The 21,762-nt window shown below is 39.9% G+C and overlaps 2 protein-coding genes and 1 long non-coding RNA gene across 3 annotated transcripts in view; all 3 read right to left on the reverse strand.

The window, feature by feature from the left end:
- LOC138976243 (dual specificity mitogen-activated protein kinase kinase 5-like) overlaps nt 1–19,591 on the reverse strand; it is a 30,287-nt gene extending 10,696 nt beyond the window's left edge. Inside the window, exons 1-13 of the mRNA XM_070349077.1 lie at nt 19,355–19,591; nt 18,277–18,325; nt 16,804–16,874; nt 16,249–16,318; nt 15,199–15,239; nt 14,383–14,549; nt 12,205–12,244; nt 11,721–11,789; nt 10,921–11,002; nt 9,961–10,071; nt 3,463–3,536; nt 3,053–3,103; nt 76–147 (exon numbers count right to left, since the gene is read on the reverse strand). Of these exons, the coding sequence (XP_070205178.1) occupies nt 76–147; nt 3,053–3,103; nt 3,463–3,536; nt 9,961–10,071; nt 10,921–11,002; nt 11,721–11,789; nt 12,205–12,244; nt 14,383–14,549; nt 15,199–15,239; nt 16,249–16,318; nt 16,804–16,874; nt 18,277–18,325; nt 19,355–19,453 (996 nt within the window). The 5' untranslated portion in view covers nt 19,454–19,591. The remainder of the gene's footprint in view (nt 1–75; nt 148–3,052; nt 3,104–3,462; nt 3,537–9,960; nt 10,072–10,920; nt 11,003–11,720; nt 11,790–12,204; nt 12,245–14,382; nt 14,550–15,198; nt 15,240–16,248; nt 16,319–16,803; nt 16,875–18,276; nt 18,326–19,354) is intronic.
- On the reverse strand, nt 4,693–9,519 carry LOC138976107 (uncharacterized). Its single transcript, XR_011458877.1, has 3 exons — nt 8,406–9,519; nt 7,533–7,623; nt 4,693–6,534 (listed from the first exon to the last, which is right to left on the reverse strand). It is a non-coding gene; the product is annotated as an uncharacterized lncRNA (long non-coding RNA).
- A 2,114-nt stretch (nt 19,592–21,705) lies between the features above and the next one.
- The window catches only part of LOC138976232 (vacuolar protein sorting-associated protein 33B-like), a 25,015-nt gene continuing 24,958 nt past the window's right edge, over nt 21,706–21,762 (reverse strand). The window contains exon 19 of the mRNA XM_070349068.1: nt 21,706–21,762. This exon is cut by the window's right edge and continues 2,195 nt beyond it. The gene's annotated coding sequence lies outside the window, so the exon portion shown is untranslated.

The raw sequence follows: 21,762 nt of genomic DNA on the forward strand, positions 1-21,762 counted from the left end.
ACACAAGTCGTATATATATAGATATCCAAGAACCCAAAACATATTGGCAGTCAAAGTCATCTGCTGACCACTTACTTCAAATAAGGTGACTCCAAGACTCCAGATCTCTGCTGACTTGCCATAGTCTTTGCCTTGTAATCTCTCGGGCTGAAAGAACAAAGACACATCTCAATGAGGGAATGCTTTTGCTAGCTTCATAACACCGAGGTATTAAACAGAGAGACACATGTGACACAATACAAGAAGTCTGCAGTGAGAGCTACGCCAAACCAGTCAATTGGCAACAGCTTAGACAATAAGAATCACTGTATAAACAAGCAACATTCATTCTCAACGGTTCTGATTGTTCATTTAATGCTTCATTATTGCTTGAGGTGCAGCCAGGAGACTATATGGTTTTACATGCATCTGATTAATACTGTTGTCTTCCACGATTAGAGTGTTTAATTCAATTGTCATTGAATCTTGATACATGGGACGATCCGTACATTCTCACAATTTAATTTGGAGTCAAGTTAGAATGTCAAATCCTACATCAAATGAAACTCGAAAATTTTAAGAATAAATTTTCATTTGATTAATATACTTACCCGAATCACATAAAGCACTGACGCAGTCGAAGATGCTAAGGTCTGAAAAGGCTACCCGTCTTAAACAATTTTAAAGGGAAGCAACCCCACCACAAAAAGTGTAAATGGAGCCTTGGTAATGACCACAGACTCGGGGAGTTACCTCCCATTGGTGTGTACTACGTCACTACCGCTCCTTAACATGTGGTCAAGATCATACGGCTTTAAAGAAACTAAAAAAACATAAGCGGGGTTGGTGGGAGGGCATAAACTATGTGATTCGGGTAAATATTTTCGATTAAATTACATATTCTTACTCCGAATCACATAAAGCAGATAGCTTCAACAAGGCGTGGGAAAGAAAAATTTAACTCACTCTAAAACCCTTGCCAGGAACTGGCCCACTGCCAACAAGTCAGGAAGGGACCCGAGAACCGTCCTAATTGACAACCGCGATGTCTCTCAGGCAAAAACTTGCTAAAGACAACTTCAGAGAGCCAGTAAGCTGCCCAGCACTTCGTCCAATCTCCCGGACCGTAAAACGGCCCAGGAAGAGACCCAAGCCCTGGATTTAATGAACCCGAGCCGAGTCGAGGGGAAAGACAAGCTGCCCCCCCCCAGAATAAGTAACGGACATAACGGTGTTACATGCTTAGTCCGAAACAACAACAACTACCAATGGTCTGGTAGATCCATGACATAAGCCTTGCCATGTTTTATCACTGTCAGCCATGCTAACCCACAAAAATGGCGGCCAAACAATAAGTTACTGGAAAATTTCAAGTCCAAAACGGACAAAATGTCAGCAACTACAACGAAATTCCTGTCAAACCAATGACCAAAAAGGAAAGAGCTTACCAACTAACAAAGCAGAAGGCAAGTAAGAAGGTAATATAAGGTTTACCTCACCATTACATCGGCCTTGTCACATTTTATCGCTGTCAGCCATGCTGACCAACAAAAATGGCGGCCAAACAATCAGTTACTACAAAATTCACAAGTCCAAAACGGACGAAAAGTCAGCAACTACAGCAACATTCTTGTCAAAATAATGACCAACAAGTCGCGTAAGGCGAAATTACTACATTTAGTCAAGCTGTGGAACTCACAGAATGAAACTGAACGTAGTCCGCCGCTAGTGCAAAAGGCAGTGAAAGTGACGAGCCTGTTTGGCGCGGCAGCGGTTGCCCTGTGCTTCATATAGCACGCTTTACTGTACCTCTCTTCGTTTTAACTTTCTGAGCGTGTTTTTAATCCAAACATATCATATCTATATGTTTTTGGAATCAGGAACCGACAAGAAATAAGATGAAATAGTTTTTGAATCGATTTCGGAAATTTAATTTTGATCATAATTTTTATATTTTTAATTTTCAGAGATTGTTTTTAATCCAAATATAACATATGTATATGGTTTTGGAATCAGAAAATGACGATGAATAAGATGAAATTGTTTTTGGATCGTTTAATAAAAACATAATTTTAATTACAAGTTTCCGATTTTTAATGACCAAACTCACTCATTAGTTTTTAAGCCACCAAGCTGAAATGCAATACCGAACCCCGGCCTTCGTCGAAGATTGATTTGCCAAAATTTCAATCAATTTAATTGAAAAATGAAGGTGTGACAGTGCCGCCTCAACTTTTACAAAAAGCCGGATATGACGTCATCAAAGGTATTTATCGAAAAAAAGAAAAAAATGTCCGGGGATATCATACCCAGGAACTCTCATGTCAAATTTCATAAAGATCGGTCCAGTAGTTTAGTCTGAATCGCTCTACACACACACACAGACACAGACACACACACATACACCACGACCCTCGTCTCGATTCCCCCCTCTATGTTAAAACATTTAGTCAAAACTTGACTAAATGTAAAAAGGAAAGAGCTCACCAACTAACGAAGCAGAAGGCAAGTAAGACGGGTAAGTGGACGGTGGGTGTCAAAGAAACAACAAACAGCACAGCCACGAGAGAGCCAAAAATCAACAACCTTCTCCTCAGAGCTGAAAAAGTCGTATGATCTTGACCACGTGTTGAGGAGCGGTAGTGACGTAGTACACACCAATGGGAGGTAACTCCCCGGGTCTGTGGTCATTACCAAGGCTCAATTTACACTTTTTGTGGTGGGGTTGCTTCCCTTTAAAATTGTTTAAGACGGGTAGCCTATTCAGACCTTAGCATCTCCGACTGCGTCAATGCTTTATGTGATTCGGAGTAAGAATATGTAATTTAATTGAGCTTTTGCTCCCTTCCTCTGCACAGAAGCCTGGGTGTCTTGCAGTTTGCCTTTATGACATCAATTAAAATGGGATATAATTAAGCATCTGGGAAAAGTCAATTTGAATGTTTTAACGGAGCTGTAATTTAAGTGCATTCGCTTCACAGTTCATGCAGATTTACATGCCTATAGCTGGACCATAGAGTTTTTAATGGAATACTTTGACAGTGAACTTGTTATCTGATTGCAAAATACTTACCGCCATGTACACATTTGTTCCAACAAATGTAGTAGTTATTGACTTCACCAACTAAAATGAGAAAATACACATACATTTTCATTGTTATACGCCTAACCACTAACAGTTCTGAACATAAAACAGGGAAACATATATTTCATGAGTTATATTTTCAATGAAACCCATAAATAAAGCTACACCCTTACAAAGTCAGCCTCTGCTACCTATATTTCCTGACATTTAATTCTTTTAAATAAGGAAGTTTTCACACACACACACACACACACACACACACACACACACACAAACACAAACACACACACACACTCACACACAAACAAACAAAAAACCACACACACACACCCACCCGCATGCACGTACGCAGGCATGCACAAACAAACACACACACACACACACACACACACACTGACCTGTACACTGACACCAAAGTCGCACAATTTAACCTCCCCAGCAGTGTTCAGCAGCACATTGGACGGCTTGATGTCTGTCACAGAAACCATTCTGGGGTCAAATTTGCATCACAACCACAGTGCAAATGATCTGAGAGGAATGATGTCCTGTTTGACTTCTGCAGAGTCATTAGAGATCTGATTCTTGCCCAAGAAAAAGCTGCACATTACTCAGCACTCATATGCGCTTATCCATGATATAGGGGACATGTAGTCAATTAACCTACCTTATTTTGATTTTCTTTCATTCAAGAAAAAATGGACACTCTCCTTGCGTTAATTGAAGAGAATACAATAAAACAAGAAGGGCAAAGCCCATACGACTCACATGCTTTACACATTTTTCCTACCAAAATACATGTGACCTTGACCCAAGGTCAAGGTCATCCAAGGTCATGCAACACAAAGCTGTTAATTCAAGACATAGGAAGTACAATGGTGCTTATTGGCTCTTTCTACCATGAGATATGGTCACTTTTAGTGGTTCACTACCTTATTTTGGTCACATTTCATAAGGGTCAAAGTGACCTTGACCTTGATCATATGTGACCAAATGTGTCTCATGATGAAAGCATAACATGTGCCCCACATAATTTTTAAGTTTGAAACAGTTATCTTCCATAGTTCAGGGTCAAGGTCACTTCAAAATATGTATACAATCCAACTTTGAAGAGCTCCTGTGACCTTGACCTTGAAGCAAGGTAAACCAAACTGGTATCAAAAGATGGGGCTTACTTTGCCCTATATATCATATATAGGTGAGGTATTGAATCACAAAAACTTCAGAGAAAATGGGAAAAATGTGAAAAATAGCTGTTTTTTAGGCAACATTTATGGCCCCTGCGACCTTGACCTTGAAGCAAGGTCAAGATGCTATGTATGTTTTTTGGGGCCTTGTCATCATACACCATCTTGCCAAATTTGGTACAGATAGACTGAATAGTGTCCAAGAAATATCCAACGTTAAAGTTTTCCGGACGTCCGGACGGACGGACGGACGGACGGACGACTCGGGTGAGTACATAGACTCACTTTTGCTTCGCATGTGAGTCAAAAAAGTATATCATCAAATTTAACTCAGTGTTTTTAATAATGGTGCAACACTGAGATGGTACATGTACTAATTAGCCTGAGTTATGGTGTTCATGCCCCACAGTGGGGCTCCAGTATTGCAGATTTGTACCTTATACCAAAGAAACTACAATGGGAAGAAGGATAACTTCCTCATTGGGCATGCTTAGAAATGAGAATGGCTAAATACGAGTTATTCCCCTTTGCTGCATGCTGGCCAGGCTGTCTCCTGCTTTGTTATGACTAGTACAGTCGATCTTTCTCATGTTGTGACTTGCTTTATTTTCACATTTTCGGTATTTAAAACAGCAAACACACACACACACACACATACACTGAAGAAGTTGCCATTCTGATTCGGTTATTTTATTTGGTGCTATATGTTTGCTTCACATTGTTTCTTCTTTTACATTGCTTGAGGTATCCCAATTCGCTAAACACATCCATAATGCATGCATGGCTCATTCGAAAGAGGGCAACTGAACAACTGATGCCCAATAGCAATAAATACTGAACAACTGAACAATAAATAGCAATAAATGATGACAGTGCCAAGTTTTTAAGTACAAAGTGAAATCATGTGACTGGACAAAGGCACAATTACAAAATACAAATAAAAAAATCGTGGCCCATTTTAAATTAAGTTCTCAGCTCATGGGGAAGCATAAGATGACCCTAGAAACCGAAATTAGGAGACCTCCCGCCCCCAGGGCAGACTAAAAAAAAAAAGGGGGGGGGGGGGGGGAGGGGCTAATTTGTGAAAAAGTATAAAAGGAATCAAAAACTGTATACATGTATTTAGTTAATACCCCAAAAATTGTATAGTATATACAATGTCAGACCCTAAAGAAAGTTTGTTAGTCATTGCTTAGGCAAAACAAAGCAAAATAGTCTGTTTACGGTATCCCGACCAACCCTATTTTTCCCCGCCAACCCTAGACCTTTTTTTTGGCATTTGGAGAAAAAGAAAAAGAAAAAAAAAATCAATTTTGTTCCTGTTTTTTTTGCAAAATAATTTAAAAAGATGGTTATAAATTTTTTTTTAAGAAAAGCCGACCTACCGACCCTCTTTTTGTGTGCCTATGTTACGGTAAACAGACTAAAAGGTACATCAAAAACAACACACCAGGGATGCTACTCTCCCCTTAAAAATAGCCATGAGTCATAGGTGTGACGTTTGAATCTTTTAGCTAAATAAAACCATAGGCAATTGATCGGAAATATCAGGAAAAATCTTACAAGTTTATTATTTGTTTGCTTGGACCAATCCTCTTGCCGAAGAGTTTTACAGTAAAAATTGATTTTACGTCAAAAATATCACAGGAATATTGAATGTTGAGGTAAGGCTGGGATAGCCAAGTTCAAGAATAACGGAAGGTGACTGTTGAATCTTTTTGAAAATGTATAAAAATATAGATGGTAGGCAATTCAAAATTAAAAAAAGGACTCTCGGAGCATGGACTTTTGAGTTAAAAATTAAAGAAGGCTCTATGAGCCGAAGTACATGTTTTGTCTATTGTCTTTTTTTATTTTGAATTCCCTACGATCTATATTTTGATACAATTTTGGACCCTCTTTGTACGGAGAGAGTTGGCAATTGTTAATCACATTCTCTCATCTCATCGACTCTCCTTCGGCTCCTTGGTAACATGCGTTCCGTCTCTGCCAGGATTGGACACAGCAGCAGATAACCGGTAAATATGTAACAGGCATAAATGGCAAAATAGCTCGCCTCGCCTGATAATATATGAGACAACTGTTCTATTACAAAGTCTTTCTTGGGAGGCTTGGCTAATTTACTCGCTCGTTTTACACGGGGTTCCATCGTTTTCTTTTCTAATCGGAAAACCTTGCTCCTCAGTTTGTTGACCTTCTGCCGAAGTTCCGCTTCACGAGGGGATGGGGAGGATGACGACTTTGATGCTTTACATCCTATGTCCTCCAGGATCGCCTGAATGTCATCTTAAAAAAAAAACACACACACAAAACACACATAAAATAACATAACCATAACAAGTTACAACCTGGAAGAAATTAAAACACGTGTAATTCAATCACAAAATGAAAATAAACAATAGCGTAGGAAGGCAGGCCAGAAATGAAGTGTATTAGCAATTATGGATACGATGTGGAACAATGATGGAATTGACCTTGTTTGGTACTGAATGGGTGAGGCCATTAGAACTGTACCCACGGAATACTAAGCTTTATATTGATTGATTGATTGATTGATTAGGACAACAGTACCAGGTAAAACTCCTCACACACCATGCCTCTTTCTTTCTTTCTTTATTTGGTGTTTAACGTCGTTTTCAACCACGAAGCTTATATCGCGACGGGGAAAGGGGGGGGGGGAGGGAGATGGGAATAGAGCCACTTAATTGTTTCTTGTTACACCATGCCTCTAACAGGATATGTTTCCCATCTTTACGTGTGGGAACTACAGGTACAATTTCATCCATCCATGCATCCGCCCTATACAGCTTCTTCTTCTGCGTTCGTGGGCTGAAACTCCCACGTGCACTCATTTATTTGCACAAGTGGAATTTTATGTGTATGACCGTTTTTACCCCGCCATTTAGGCAGCCATACGCCGCTTTCGGGGGAAGCATGCGGGGTATTTTTGTGTTTCTAAAACCCACCGAACTCTGACATGGATTACAGGATCAGGATCTTTTTCGTGCGTACTTGGTCTTGTGCTTGCGTGTACACATGAAGGGGGATAAGTCACTAGCAGGTCTGCACATAAGTTGACCTGGGAGATCGGAAACATCTCCACACTTAACCCACCAGGCGGCCGCGACCGGGATTCGAACCCTCGACCTTCCGAGTTAATAGACCGACGTCTTACCACCCCGCCACAGCGCCCGTCACCCTATACAGCAATTATCAACTATGTAATGGATGGGTTTAAACTTTTTTTGATGTCAGGGTGTTCTTCATGGTTAAAAATCTCTTACCTGGTTGAACAATTTGTGCATCAGGCGACAGGTCGGTGCTGGCTTCATTTGTAGCTACCCTTTGCGATGGTGGCTTCCTCCCACTAGCAACCTGCAAATTGCACAGCTCTTTCACTGACAAACTCACAACCAACACCCAGTCACAATGAAACAATTCTCCCAATTTTATGGCATTGGTCTTAGGCCACACAAAAAAGTGTATGTTTCTGGTAAGGCAAAACAAAAAATAATCTGTTTACGGTATCCGGACCGACCCTATTTTTTTCCCACCGGCCCTAGACTTTTTGGGGGCATTAAAAAATAAAATTAAAATATTCAGATGGCTAAAATACAAAACTAAAAAGCCGACCTACCGACGCTATTTTTGGGGGGCCTATGTTACCTTAAACAGACTTTTTTGTGACCTAACATGACTAAAGGTGGAGATTTTTTTTCTAAACTTTTTTTTTAAACCATCTTTTTAACTATTTTGTTGAAAAACAGGAAAACAATTTTCGAATACCCCTTTTATTTTTGAAAATGCAAAAAAAAAAAGTCTAGGGTCGTCGGGAAAACATAGGTAGGGTCAGGTGACCAGAAACATACAACTTTTTTGTTGTTGACGCCGACCCTATACCTTTTTTGCCATTTGGGGCTGTTTTTTTGCAAAATAAGTTCATCATATCATCATAATCAAGACGTCGATCCAAAATAAGTAACTTTTTTTTGTTGGCCTTATCATTTTTTTGCGCTAAATGCAAACAGGCATTATTTGATGGGAACAATGCTGTTGTTTTCAATTCTTACATCAGCCTCAAACTTGTCATTACTCAACCTGCATTTAATAGTGTGCTTCTTTGGTTTGCAAAAACCTAAAACCAATAAATAAATAACCTTCGGTGGTGGATTGGGCACTGCAAACAATGTCGGGACAGCATTCCACACAAGTGATCCTCTCTGCAGGATTGTTTTACTGGTTGGCCTCAAAGTGATCAGTACAAAGCTTGAGACTGAACATCAGCTGGCTGCAGCTTTTCAAAGTCCTCTCGCCTTGTGAATTGCATCCATATTCTGCACCTAGTTTGACAATAAAAACAACAATGTTATTGTTAAACTAAGCAAAAAGGAAAGACAAAAAAAGCTAAATCAGATCTTCAGTCTAAATCTAACGCTCTGCCTGAACGCAAAACGGATGAGTGATGTACCTTTGTACTGTAGTTTTCCCGTAAGCAAGGTTTGATAAAGGATTCGACAAATAATGCCCACGGGTTTGTCATCAAGTGTAAACTGTTGTTTTGTACTGACTGCTGACTCACACTCACATTCGTAAGTACTCGCTGACGCTGTAGTCAACTGAGTGAGTTGACTCGAGCCATTGCATTCTCATTCTGAAGAAGGTAAACCTGATGAAATAATCACTGCACAACCCACCTTTTTTCTTCTGTAGGGAACTTGTGGAAAGTTTTCCCGAAGCAGCTCTGTTTGTAACGGGCGTTCTTGCAACAAAAAGCCGAGCACAATTTACCACCACCTCGCACACGATCGGTACCTACGCGATCCGCCATTTTGTTTTCGCCGCCAGCATGTGACTAGGGACGATAACCCACAAACACTTTTTCGCATTTTCTTCGCAAGTTCCACGTCTTACTAATGTACAGTGTTTGCTTATACACTATCTATTGGGCAAAAAGTAGCAGAAAAGACTGAAAAATAAAGGAAATGCTGAGCTGTAGGGAGCTGAACTGGTCAACCTACCAACAGCTATCAAAACACACAAACAATCCTCTTTTTGAAAACTGACCGTCACAGATCAATCCAAGAATTGTTGCAAAATGTCACGACTCTAAAAGATTACAGTGAAACCCCCTTTTTTACGACCTCCAAACATCTAAGAAAATCAGGTCTTAACAAGAGGCGAAGCCTTCAAGGCTCACGTAAGAAATCGACAAACAGTAACACAAACTCAATCACTCCGTCACACATACACACACACACACACACACACACACACACACACAGTAAGCATAGGTGAAACTGTGCAAGAAAGCGAGACCCTGGATCTGCCAACTAGTCTCGGCCCGCTCACAATAATAATGACCGAGACTTTCAGTAATTCCTTTGCGTGACGTCTAACCCTCTTACGTCATAATGTGACGTCTTCAAATAGTTTCTATCACACACGTCAGACACTTTTGACCGAGACGTAATCTTCTTATGCGAGCTTTATCCATAGACTCGGAAATGTTAAAGTTTCTATCACACACACACGCACGCACGCACGCACGCACAGACAGACAAAGTTTATCATCGCATAGGCTACACTTACGTGAGCCAAAAAGGAGGTAAATTTAGAGGTTATGAACAGAAAAACTGAAAAAATAAGGTCTTACAAGGGAGAGTCTTAAATTGGGGGGTCTTAAAAGGGGGGTTCCACTGTACAGGTACACACCTCTATGCATAATCTTCAAGTTCCACATGTAGATGAGTCCCTCCACAATGCAGGCTGCAATACCCCCGAGCACAGTTTCTGGGATGGGCATGTATCTGTCCAAGGAGCCACCTTACCACACACACACAACCGCACATCATGTTTTATAGTTACTTCAAATGATTGAAATTAGCTGCACTTAATTTCACAATAGTTAAACTTTCTGCAATCTTCAGTTCTAAACCACTAATTGTTCCCCTCAACCACCCTCTGTCCAGGTGTAAAATACGTAAAGGTAACACTTTTAACAAATTACTAAAAGAAGTATGAGTCACTTTAGTTACAGACATACAGCTGTCACCATAACTAGTTCTGACATGTAACACTTACAGTATGTGACAGTGACACAAATAGAAATGTCCTCACTATGACACAAAACATCACCCCCCCTCCCACACACACACCCTCGCCCCCCCCCCCCCCTCATACACCCACACAATATATTTTCATGTCACAAAGCTTGGCTGTCTGAACGATATAAGCGTAAACATTGACAGCATTTTTATCCATCCTTTCAAAAGAACTAAAAAGGCAGTTCTTTGTCTGGCTTCTACTACTTGACATACCCAATGGGCTAATTGCAATATCTACAGACAAACGATTTGTGAACAGACAGAAATGGATGTAACAGAAATTTCAGAAGGAAGGAATGCACAAAGAAATGTCAGGATAAGTTTATATTCAAGTAATCCTGACCTGGATGTTCTACTCTGTCAGAACATACTGATGCCAAGAACCCCAAATCTAAATGTCAGTGTGATATGGCCCTTCTAACTGCAAGTTCAAATATCTGTGGTGAATCAAAATGGCTGATCAGCTGAAAGCACTCCCATCTTCACACAGATGTGTGTCACAGCGACTGCACCATGGAATAAGGGGTGCTCTTTAAAAAAACCCGAAGCATACAAGAAAGACTCTTACCATCCATGAATTCTGTGCATATAGAGATGCGATTCTCTTGGAAGAAAGCTCCATAGAAAGCAATGATGGCACGAGAATTGCACTGAAATAAAAAGAAAAGAAACAAAAATTAAACATGTTGTCACCTAGTTTCTAATGTTTCAATTTATCCTGACAGAAAGATTAATTGTTTTTGTATGTTTTACTTCAGTAAAGTAAGAAGACAAGTTCTTATTATGTCAGTATTTCAGTGCTTTGAAATGAATATGACAAATTGTTTAGCTGCACTGCTTTGTGTTCTCAACTGAAGCACAACAACGCAACCCCAAGTTTCGGGGTGTTGCAGGTAGCTTTGTTTCCTCCTTGGGGATGAAGCTACCAGGGGAAGGGATTGTGTTGGAGGTGCGGGTAGAGGGGTAGCCCTCCCGGTGCTCCCCCTTGGACCTCCCTAGTCTAGGACCCTGGGTCTTCGCGAGGTGGCCATTGTGGCGTAATCCCTCCGGACTAGCATAACGTTTCCCTATCCCAAGACCGACCGTGCGTGGTCTATGACCACATCCTCTACGAGGTGACCCTATCAACTAGGCAGCGAAAGCCCCTAGGCGAAACACGGCGGATCTAGAGGAGAGAACCTCGATAAAAAATTTGAGCTGCCATGAAGACGGAGCATGTTGGCTGAGGACAGCGGGCAGACCTTCTGTGCCGACACCCATCTACAGGAGAAAACCAGGCATGCACGCATCAAACCCAACATGGCCAACATGGCCAACCCCAAGTTATTACATTTTCAGGAATTTTTCAGAGAAACAATAAATCTTCACCTTATATAAGATTTCCAGTTCGCAGATGATTTGCTTCTGTACAGCAGGTGATATGTCCAGCTGTATGACCTGCACAGCAATGATCAAACAGTCAGTTATGGGCAAAATAAAAATCCAGAAATCTTGAGTAACTATGACATTCATCAGAAATGAGGTTATCTCGTGTGTGTGTGTGTGCGTGTTTGTGTGTGGGTATGGATGGTAAGGGGTTACAGAGAAAAGTCATAATTTCGTCAAAAGTAAAGTATACAAAAGGATGACGTATCTAAAACTAACTGGAAAGCTGCAAAAATCAGACTTGTTGGTTGGTATAGTTCATCTAGCTAGTGATGTTCTGTATACAAAATACTATAAAATATGTTTATAACATTAACAGCAAAGTAACAGTCACATACCACAGTAAAGTTTCTATGAAGCAACCCCCTTCCTGCCCATTTCTATTCTTTAAAACCTCAATGTTTCCATGAAATAAGAAAAGAGTTACCTTGACAGCCATTACACGCCCTGACGGTCTGTGCAATGCCCTGGGTTGGAAACAGAATTGTAAAACAACATTATCAAATCACAATTCAATTACCTATAATCAGAAAGGAAGCAGTCTTTCAACTGGTGTTAATTAAGTCAAGTATTGACTAAATGTTTAAACATAGACTGGGAATCAAGACGAGGGTGGTGTGTGTGTGTGTGTGTGTGTGTGTGTGTGTGTGTGTGTGTGTGTGTGTGTGTGTGTGTGTGTGTGTGTGTGTGTGTGTGTGTGTGTGTGTGTGTGTGTGTGTGTGAGAGAGTAGAGCAATTCCCAGAAAACTACTGGAGCGATCTTCATGAAACTTAACATGAGAGTTCCTGCAAATGATGTCCCAAGACATTTTTTTCATTTTTTCGATAAATGTCTTAGATAACATCATATCCGGCTATTTACAAAAGCTGAGGCAACACTGTCATAGTCACGCCCTCATTTCTGATTCCAGAAATATATACCGTATTTTCCGGGTTACAAGGCGCTACAGCGCATAAGGCGCACCCCCCTTCTTTTAAAAAAAAATTGTAATCCAGTCACCCATTGGGCGCAGGGGGCCGATAGGGCGCACCAAAATTGAAAAAGTATACCGGTAACAAACGGTTGAAGAATGAAAATAAGCCGCACATCAAAGGAAGAATACAGAGTGGAAATATGTGTGCTCTGTGTGTGCGACGAGATCAAAGGCAGGTCCATTGTGATAGCTGGGTTGCCTTGTTTATAGACACTGACCTTCTTCCCAGGGGTCAATGACCCAGTTTTAGCTATGAGAGGTGGTTCCCCTGTCATATCTGAGAGAGGAAACACTTCCTGCACCGGGGTCAGTGACCCAGTTTAACCTATGTGGCGGTTTCTTTGATGTCTTGAGAGGAAACTTGGCCAGGGTAGTACCTAGTAGCTGAAACATGCATTATCACAAGTTGTTTGAGTGGTACTCAGACGGTCTCTTTGATTTTTTTCGTATTTCATACAGGATTAGGCGCTTCGTTATACAAGGAGCAGGGTTCGTTATACAAGGCGCAGGGGTCAAACTCCAGGAAAAAAGTTGCGCCTTATGACCCGAAAAATACGGTAGATATATATACAATTTTGACTCTGAAAATGTACTCACAATTAAAGACAAGAGGCGAAGCCTTCAAGGCTCACGTAAGAAATCGACAAACAGTAACACAAACTCAATCACTCCGTCACACATACACACACACAGTACACACACACACACACACACACACACACACACACACACACACACACACAGAAAGAGCATAGGTGAAACTGTGCAAGAAAGCGAGACACTAGATCTAGATCTGTCTGTCTGCATGTAGCCTACTTACATGGACACGACTGCCAAATAGTCTCGGCCCGCTCAAAATAACAATCACCGAGACTTTCAGTAATTCCATCGCGTGACGTCTAACCCTCGTACGTCATAATGTGACGTCAATGTAATATGACGTCTTCAAATGTTAGAGTTTCTACCACAGACATACACACATACATACGCACGCACGCACGCACAGACAGACAAAAGTTAGCATCGCATAGGCTACACTTACGTGAGCCAAAAACAGGTTAATTAGGCACTATGTTTGCATGCTTCGCGGGTTTTGTTGTTGTTGGTGTCAATCTTTTAATTTCAGGCTGACAGATTGACTTTATGTTTTAATATCGCCTCACGCGACTTGTTTTTGTTTTTGTTTATCAGACAATTTAGACCAGACAGGACAGTGCAAAACCATGAACCGCTGCAGCGCTGAACTGGTGCAAAGTATCTCATTAGTTTAGGATATCAAAAGTGCCACCAACATTTTCAGCCTAAGACACAATTTTAGACCTGGGATATCTGAACATCGGGAAATGATATTATTGATACATTGTGATTAAAAGTGTTCCCTAAGATAACCGTAGTGTCTGATCACAAAGATGTTGATTCATATCCAGATATTTCATGAAGATGGTGATGGCTAAAAACAGCGTGGTCAATGACAGTTGAACCCCTCTGTTTAACACCCTCCTTGTTCTCTTCATAACCTCTGTAAATTTACCTCAATTTTAAGACTCTGGTCCTTTATTGAGACCTGATTTTCTCACATTTTTGAAGGTCATGAAAGGGCGGTTCCAATGTCTATGCCGCTTCAGTCTTACCTGTACACTCTGCCACCTGAACCTGAGCCCACCGGTTCCAAGAAGTGCAACTGTGCCTCATTGATGTTGCCACACTGCATGATGGTCTGTATGCTGCCTCCCACCTCCTGCCTCTGCTGGCCCTGAGGTAAAGGCTCCACTGCTTGTGAGCCTCCTCCTGTCTTGATCTGTTGGATAAGTAGACACAGGTCAGCGTGCAGTCTTCAAAACTTGTGTAGCACAGCAATAGCAGTTATCAAAGCTGGCAACTAACACTGGGAACCAAGTAGGTACGTTTAGTCATCTCTAAGCCACTTTTCTACAATCAGTATCTCCTCTATGCCCTTCTGTTCTGTTCCTTCTTTTCTCTCGCTTTTATTCCTCAATTTTTGTTTGCCGAAGAAGACTGTCAAGTCATTTGTGTATGAAGCCAAGTGTCATGGTGAGTCCAGATTTCTTTGTTTCTGTTTTGTTGCCCAGAAAGACAGCTTCAAACAAAACGAAAGATGTATAAAAGAGAGAACTGAAGCTCCCCTTGCATCTAGATCTGCAGAAGTGACGTTATTCAGTTGATGTTGCTAGTAATATGGCAAAGATTCACAAATGACTGTACTGCATGAAAGGCACTTAACTATAAGTGTCATAGATACATAGTTTTTAAATACTGGAAAAAGTGCAGGACACTAAACAAAAAGTTTTAACTCAATAGAATGCCTCCATAGGAGAAAAGGACCAGTAACACCTTCAGGATTATGTTAGTTTGAAAAAACAAAAAGGACGCCTTGTGCATGTAGGATATTAATTAGAGAATATGAAGACTTTAATTATTTTTCTCACCTTCAGCCCATGGATATTTCTGTTCTGCGGTGTCTTCCCCACTAAACCACAGCAATAAACAAAACAGCATTTGTTATTCATTCACAAAGCAAACACGATGGTAAAACAAGTTCAAGTAAAGATAACACTGGAGTTTAAATCATTCAAAGTAACAAGAATTATTCCATGTACACAAGAGGCTTTAAGAATAGGTTGGATAATGCCACTACACATACTAACTAACAGTCCCTACATCAATCAAAGGTATGGGTTTTTTAAGTTGCCATGTTTTTCCTCATTGACCATAAATGATGCATTTTTTCATTGCAAATTGGTTGATACATACATGTATAAAAATTTTTTGAAAAGAACAATTCACATTGTGATATTAACTAGCATCAAGTGTATTTCAACACTTATTTATTAGACACCCATTCAACCATTATTCCATGTTAGATGAAGGTGTCCTTATCTTTACAAAAGTGTATTGATTGAATACATGATGATTTTATTCAGAAGGAAAATGTCAATGATAATAACAATATTCCAAATCTGCTGGAAGCTAAGGCAATAAAAGATTCAGCCTGACTATTTTGCAACAGCGTTGAACTTGAAGGCAAGGTACATATGGCACATCCTAGCCCCTTCCTCCCCTGATCTAAGTTAAGCTGCCTCCACTTCTTACACTCTTTTACCCCATCTATAAAAAAGAAAACAAACAAAGGTGTCTGTGACAAATCTGATTGCATTGCAGCAAATATTAAAATTTTGAGTGATCATAGGCATAGAAAACAAAGACTTGACTCCTTTAAAAAAATTGTTTTAACAAAAATAGTATAAATAACTGGTACTATCTCAAAAGCTAATGTGTCCGCCATTTCTATTGGATTGGATGTAGAAAAAAAGCCTAAAGATGTGCTGACTTTTTCCATTCCAGTCAGATTTTATCCATATTTTTGCAGTATAAAGGAGAGGTAAAAGTAGAAGTAGCATGGATAGGAGGGAAAAGGGTCTGCAGTGTGTTTAGCACTTATGAAAATCAGTCTTAATTGAAAAGTCAATCCTCCTTACTTTTAGGATATATGATCAAGGGTGGAAACAGGCCTCTCGTTCTATCCTCTTCACTCAGTTCACGGAAATACTGAAAAAACACACAACAACAAGAACTTTGGCAAATGTTATACAGTGGCACTTCCCATAACAAGCACTCTGTTTCAATTGTCCTCATCACAAAAAGAGGGGATTTGTTGATTTGTTCTGGTTTCTGTTTTTCTGAAGTTTCTCCGAGTCAACACAATATATGCTGAATAGTCATTGCTTGTCTTTCACTTACGCACAGTTATAGCTGCCTGCGTTTAATTGAATTCCATGCTGGCTTGTCAGTGTACAAGAGCAGGCCAGGTGATCAGTTGCTACATAGAAATCAACACACAGTATGAGCAAATGAATCCCTCAAAGATAGCATTTGTGGCATAAAAATGTTCACATATATATGTATTTACACCAAAATAGTAAACAAAAAGGCAGCAACAGGACAAGAATGAAAATTACACATGCTGCAGGTTATACAAACAAACAAATGCACCAAACTGAAATAAGCCAACAAAAATGGTCTTTGCAACTTACTGCTGAAAACATATCTTGCATTTCTTCATCACTTCTGACTGTGATGTGGTCCCCATCTTCAGGATCTTCATCTGCAAGTGCAATGGTAATAAACAGAAAATAGTTTTGTTCAGCTCAAGAATGTTGTGACTGAATTGTCTTACATATTGTTAGTACTGTATGGACAATTAATCTAGTCTTTCATGAGTTTCTAGGTCTTTGACATTTTGTTTACTTTTGCTGAAATATCTTTGTATACCTGAAAAAATGCAGTGCAAATTATAATTTATATTGAACACCTTTTTGAAGTCCAACCAGCTGGAAATGGGTACTTTACTCTATTTATGGCCGGGGGAGGCAAAGGCAGTGAGGGAGAGGAGGTGGGCAACGCCCTTGTAAAGCTGGCTCTAGAAAAATGGAGATCTCTGACATCTCGCTCCCTTAGGCCAAAAAAAAAATTGTCTGTTTCTGGTAACATGGCTAAAAAAATTAGGGTAGGTAGGTAGGGATTTTTATTTTTTATTTTTATTTATTTATTTTTTTTTTTATTACCCCGAATGTAGACCAATAAAACTAACTTTAAAAATCGCGCAAAGAGACTGGATTCACTATACATAGAGACAAGACACTCAACACATTTACAAATCTGTGACAAAGACTGAAAGAGTATGACATGTTTTTCTTTGTTTACCTGGTCTGATATTTCCATGATGAAACAGAAACAGAAAAGAAGACTTGAGACATCTTACATCTTGAGCTTGGACAAATGGGAATTTTAGTAGAAGGCTGGGGCCTCAGTAGCACAGTTGGGAGTGCATTGAACTTGTGATCCTTGGTTCGTGGGTTCAAATTTGGGAAAGGGACCAACATTTTTTTGAGTTTGGAAAAAAAAAGTTTAGGGTCGGCGCCGAAATTTAGGGTCGGTCGGGTGACCAGAAACAGACAATTTTTTTTTGTTGGCCTTATGATCAAATATGGTTATGGGAATACTTATACCTTTACCTACCTACGACTAAAAAAACACCCAAGGATATGTTCAAATAAAGGATCCCTTTGTGTTAGAACACATTTTCAGGGGGGTTGTGCATCTGATTTTGTAGAATTATATACCACACATGCCACCATTTGTACACACAGCTACTAACAAAGAAACAGTGCACTACATACACCATTTGCCAACTATAGACTCTGTGTCACCTTTTATGTCTGAACCAAACACTAATAAGTAATGTGTTTGTGTTTCTCCATCAATTCAGCACAGCTTTTAAGGGAAACAAACATAAAGACACTAGAGGCGTAGAGCAGAATTTTTAACACAGTTGTTTCTTCTTTTCTCAAAACAAACTAATGTAGTCACAAGGTTCCACAAACAACACCACCTGTCTCAGAATACCAAAATAACTCATTTGCTGTTCAGTTCCTCTGTGTAACTCTTAAGTAAGATTAAACAACAAGCTTCAAAGAAACTTTCTCCTAACATCAAACAACACTTACACTCAAAAGCAGTGACTGTCACATGTGGCAACAAACTGGAGATCACCTCCTGAAAAGCAGAAACAAATCTGTCTTAACAAACCATTGCACTGAATAGTTTCATTTCATGCATTACTGTTTCTTACATTAAAACAAAAATTCTTATATATGAGGATGAGACACAGAACCAACTTAAGAGATAGAATGTACATACACACACACAAGATACACATGCATACATATTTTGTCTTTCGTGTGTGTGTGCATGTGTGTGTGTGTGTGTGTGCGAGACAGAGAGAGAGAGAAAGATAGAGAGAAAGAGAGTGATCGAGAGGAGAGCTAGAACAAGAGAGAGAGAGATTGTGTGTGTGTGTGTGTGTTTGTGAAACAGAGAGAGAGAGAATGATTGAGAGGAGAGCTAGAATAAGAGAGAGAGATTGTGTGTGTGTGTGTGTGTGTGTGTGTGTGTGTGTGTGTGTGTGTGTACGCGTGTGTGTGTGTAAGCATGTTCAGTTGCAGCCATGGGTGTGGGACTAGCAAGAAAAGTAGTATACATAATATAAACCCCTGTACATAGTTTTAAACGCCTCCCAACCTATCCAGTTCCTGCCCTTTCTCAGTGCTGGTTTTTTTAAATTGTCATCCCGATTCCAAGAGGCACACACCGCATCCGGAATCGACAAGTGACATCAACGCGGGACCACTTACGTTTATCAAATAAACCCGGTCCCAACGGAGAGAAGAAGAAGAAGAAGAACTTAACGTTGAACTTAAACGCTGTCAATGCAGGGACATTTCTATACTGCAATCTAAGCCTCAGATTCCGAAGAACTTGCTCTTGTTAGCATAAAAAAGTTATTTTTGTTACCATTCAAGAAACGAAAATAACTACGGATGCGCTTTCATTTACATCCATGGGATTTACTATTAGAAGGAAACCGTCGGTGCGACAATTATGTCGATCTTACGTACGCGACATATGCAAAGGGAAACAACATTGCAACTATCCTCGATCAAATGACCATATATACATATTTTGATAAGTGTTGTTCGACATATCGTGCATCCACGATTCATATCATGCTATCAGACAACTTACAAGAGTCTGGCGAAAGGTGACATCTTCTAAACGCACCATCCAATCCATATCTTGGTTGTTCTCAGTGTGAATACGTATTGTGAACGGTGGTTCTGACATGGCTGAAGATTTCTGCCTTAAGAAAACAAAACTTTCTGGTTTAATCAAAAGTTCACACCGCAAAATTACTCGGTCAGTTTACACTAGACGACCAAAGTTGCCCGATGGACACCATTTTGACTTTGTGTACTTCCGCTTTCTTTTCAAGCACGTTGATTGGTTTATTTTGACTGTTTTGGGTTTTGTGGGTTACCCCTGAGCCAGCGCGAACCCAAATCTGTGTTTAGTGTACGGTACCCCTGAGCCAGCACGAAACCAAATCTGTGTTGTGTGTAGCCAATAAAGACACAGATTTGCGATTAAAGTTTAAGTTGGGCTGAGGGGCTATTAGAGGACATTTTATAAATAAGTTTAAAGCACTAAAATCTAATTTGAACTTGTTGTTGAAGATAATTGTCACTATCTTGTGTTAAGATTACTTGTTTTCTATCTTCTGGATCAGTCTGGATCTGGATAACCCGCCTGGGTTGGTGGTTGGCGGGTGCGCCACAGAAGCCGACGACGACTATCAACGTGACGGGTTTTTTTTGGTGTTTTTTTGGGTGTGCGCATCTAAAAGAGTCTTAAAAGTTCACTGTGCACAAGGTGGATATAGTGTACAACTCCAGCTGGTCTTCTTGCTGCTGTACTTGCGGTTTTAGTCCGTTTGCCCTAGAATGTAGGCTTTTCAAGCACAGTTAAAAAATGCTATGTTACAATGTTAAAAACTGGATAAAAACTACTGAGGCTCTCACACTGGTTTCTGCCCCCCTAACGCCGATGAGAAGCCGCTGGGCGTGGTCAAGGTGGTTTGAGCCCTGTACAGGTATAATTTCTAAAATCATCAGATCCCCAAAGAACCTCTCACTATATACACCATATGTTTTGATATATTCATCCAGAGACATAGATAGAATCTACGTAAAAATGTGTTTACATAGATAGAATGTATGTCTCTGATTCATCTAAACTCCTGTGTGTGTTTTGTTTTTAAAAGCTCTCGATCGTTCATACGTTGTACAGAACTTGACCAAGGAATGCAGCAAGACAGAGCAGCACAGTCCTGACTGACTGGAAATGTCAGTGTAGATCAAAATCAACTAAAAATAGTACTTAATCCTTTTAATACAAGGCATGAGTACTAATTGCCTCCAACAAGTTTTCTTCTTCTTACATACTACATGTATATATACAAGTTCTGTGTGTGTGCTTGTGTGTGTGTGTGTGTGCATGTGTGTGTGTGTCTGTTGGAAGGTTTTTTTTCTGTCAGTGCTGATGAGTGCATATGTGCAATTTATTCATATGGAAATGTTATCTTATGAAGTCATATTTTTACATGCACTTTCCTTTTAGCAAATTCATTAATTTTGAAGTTGAATTAAGGAATGGGAGACGAGAGAGGATATCAGGGAGGGAGAGAGAGAGGTTCGCGCATGTGTGTGTGGGTGTATTAGTGGGGATGCTTTTTCATTAGTGCAATTTTTAATTCTTAGTAAATTTGATATATTTTATGTTTGAAATTGCATGCCTGACACTTCGAAACAATTTTCCTTGTTTTTATAAGGACAGTAAAATCTCGAGTCTATTCAAGTTGACATTAGTTGTTGTTGTTTGCTTTGTTATGCGTTATGTTCCCCAGTCCGCGCGCATGTTTATGTGGTTATCTTTTAGCAAAGGTCAGGGGGCTGATCATCTTTCTTTAGTATTCATCCAGTCATTTCTGGTGTTTTCTTATCTTCTGAACTGCGGTGTAAATTCAGAATAAGAAGAATTCGATATTTGTTGCTTGCCTTAAAAGTTAATGCATGATCTGCTGAACAATGTACCATGAAACCCCCCGCGGGTTAGGGGGAAGAATTTACCCGATGCTTTCCAGCATGTCGTAAGAGGCGACTAACGGATTCTGTTTCTCTTTTTACCCTTGTTAAGTGTTTCTTGTATAGAATATAGTCATTTTTGTAAAGATTTTAGTCAAGCAGTATGTAAGAAATGTTAAGTCCTTTGTACTGGAAACTTGCATTCTCCCAGTAAGGTAATACATTGTACTACGTTGCAAGCCCCTGGAGCAAATTTTTGATTAGTGCTTTTGTGAACAAGAGACAATTGACAAGTGGCTCTATCCCATCTCCCCCCTTTCCCCGTCGCGATATAACCTTCGTGGTTGAAAACGACGTTAAACACCAAATAAAGAAAGAAATGTACCATGAAAGTGATATCATAATTATATATCGTGAGGGCACACACGCTGGCAGAAACACAAGCACACCCAAATATAAATTTTGTTACTTTATTCCACTGTATGTACATTCTATAATGACACACAAAAAAGC

The sequence above is a fragment of the Littorina saxatilis genome, linkage group LG1, assembly GCF_037325665.1.
Source record: "Littorina saxatilis isolate snail1 linkage group LG1, US_GU_Lsax_2.0, whole genome shotgun sequence".
Taxonomy (NCBI): Eukaryota; Metazoa; Mollusca; class Gastropoda; order Littorinimorpha; family Littorinidae; genus Littorina; species Littorina saxatilis.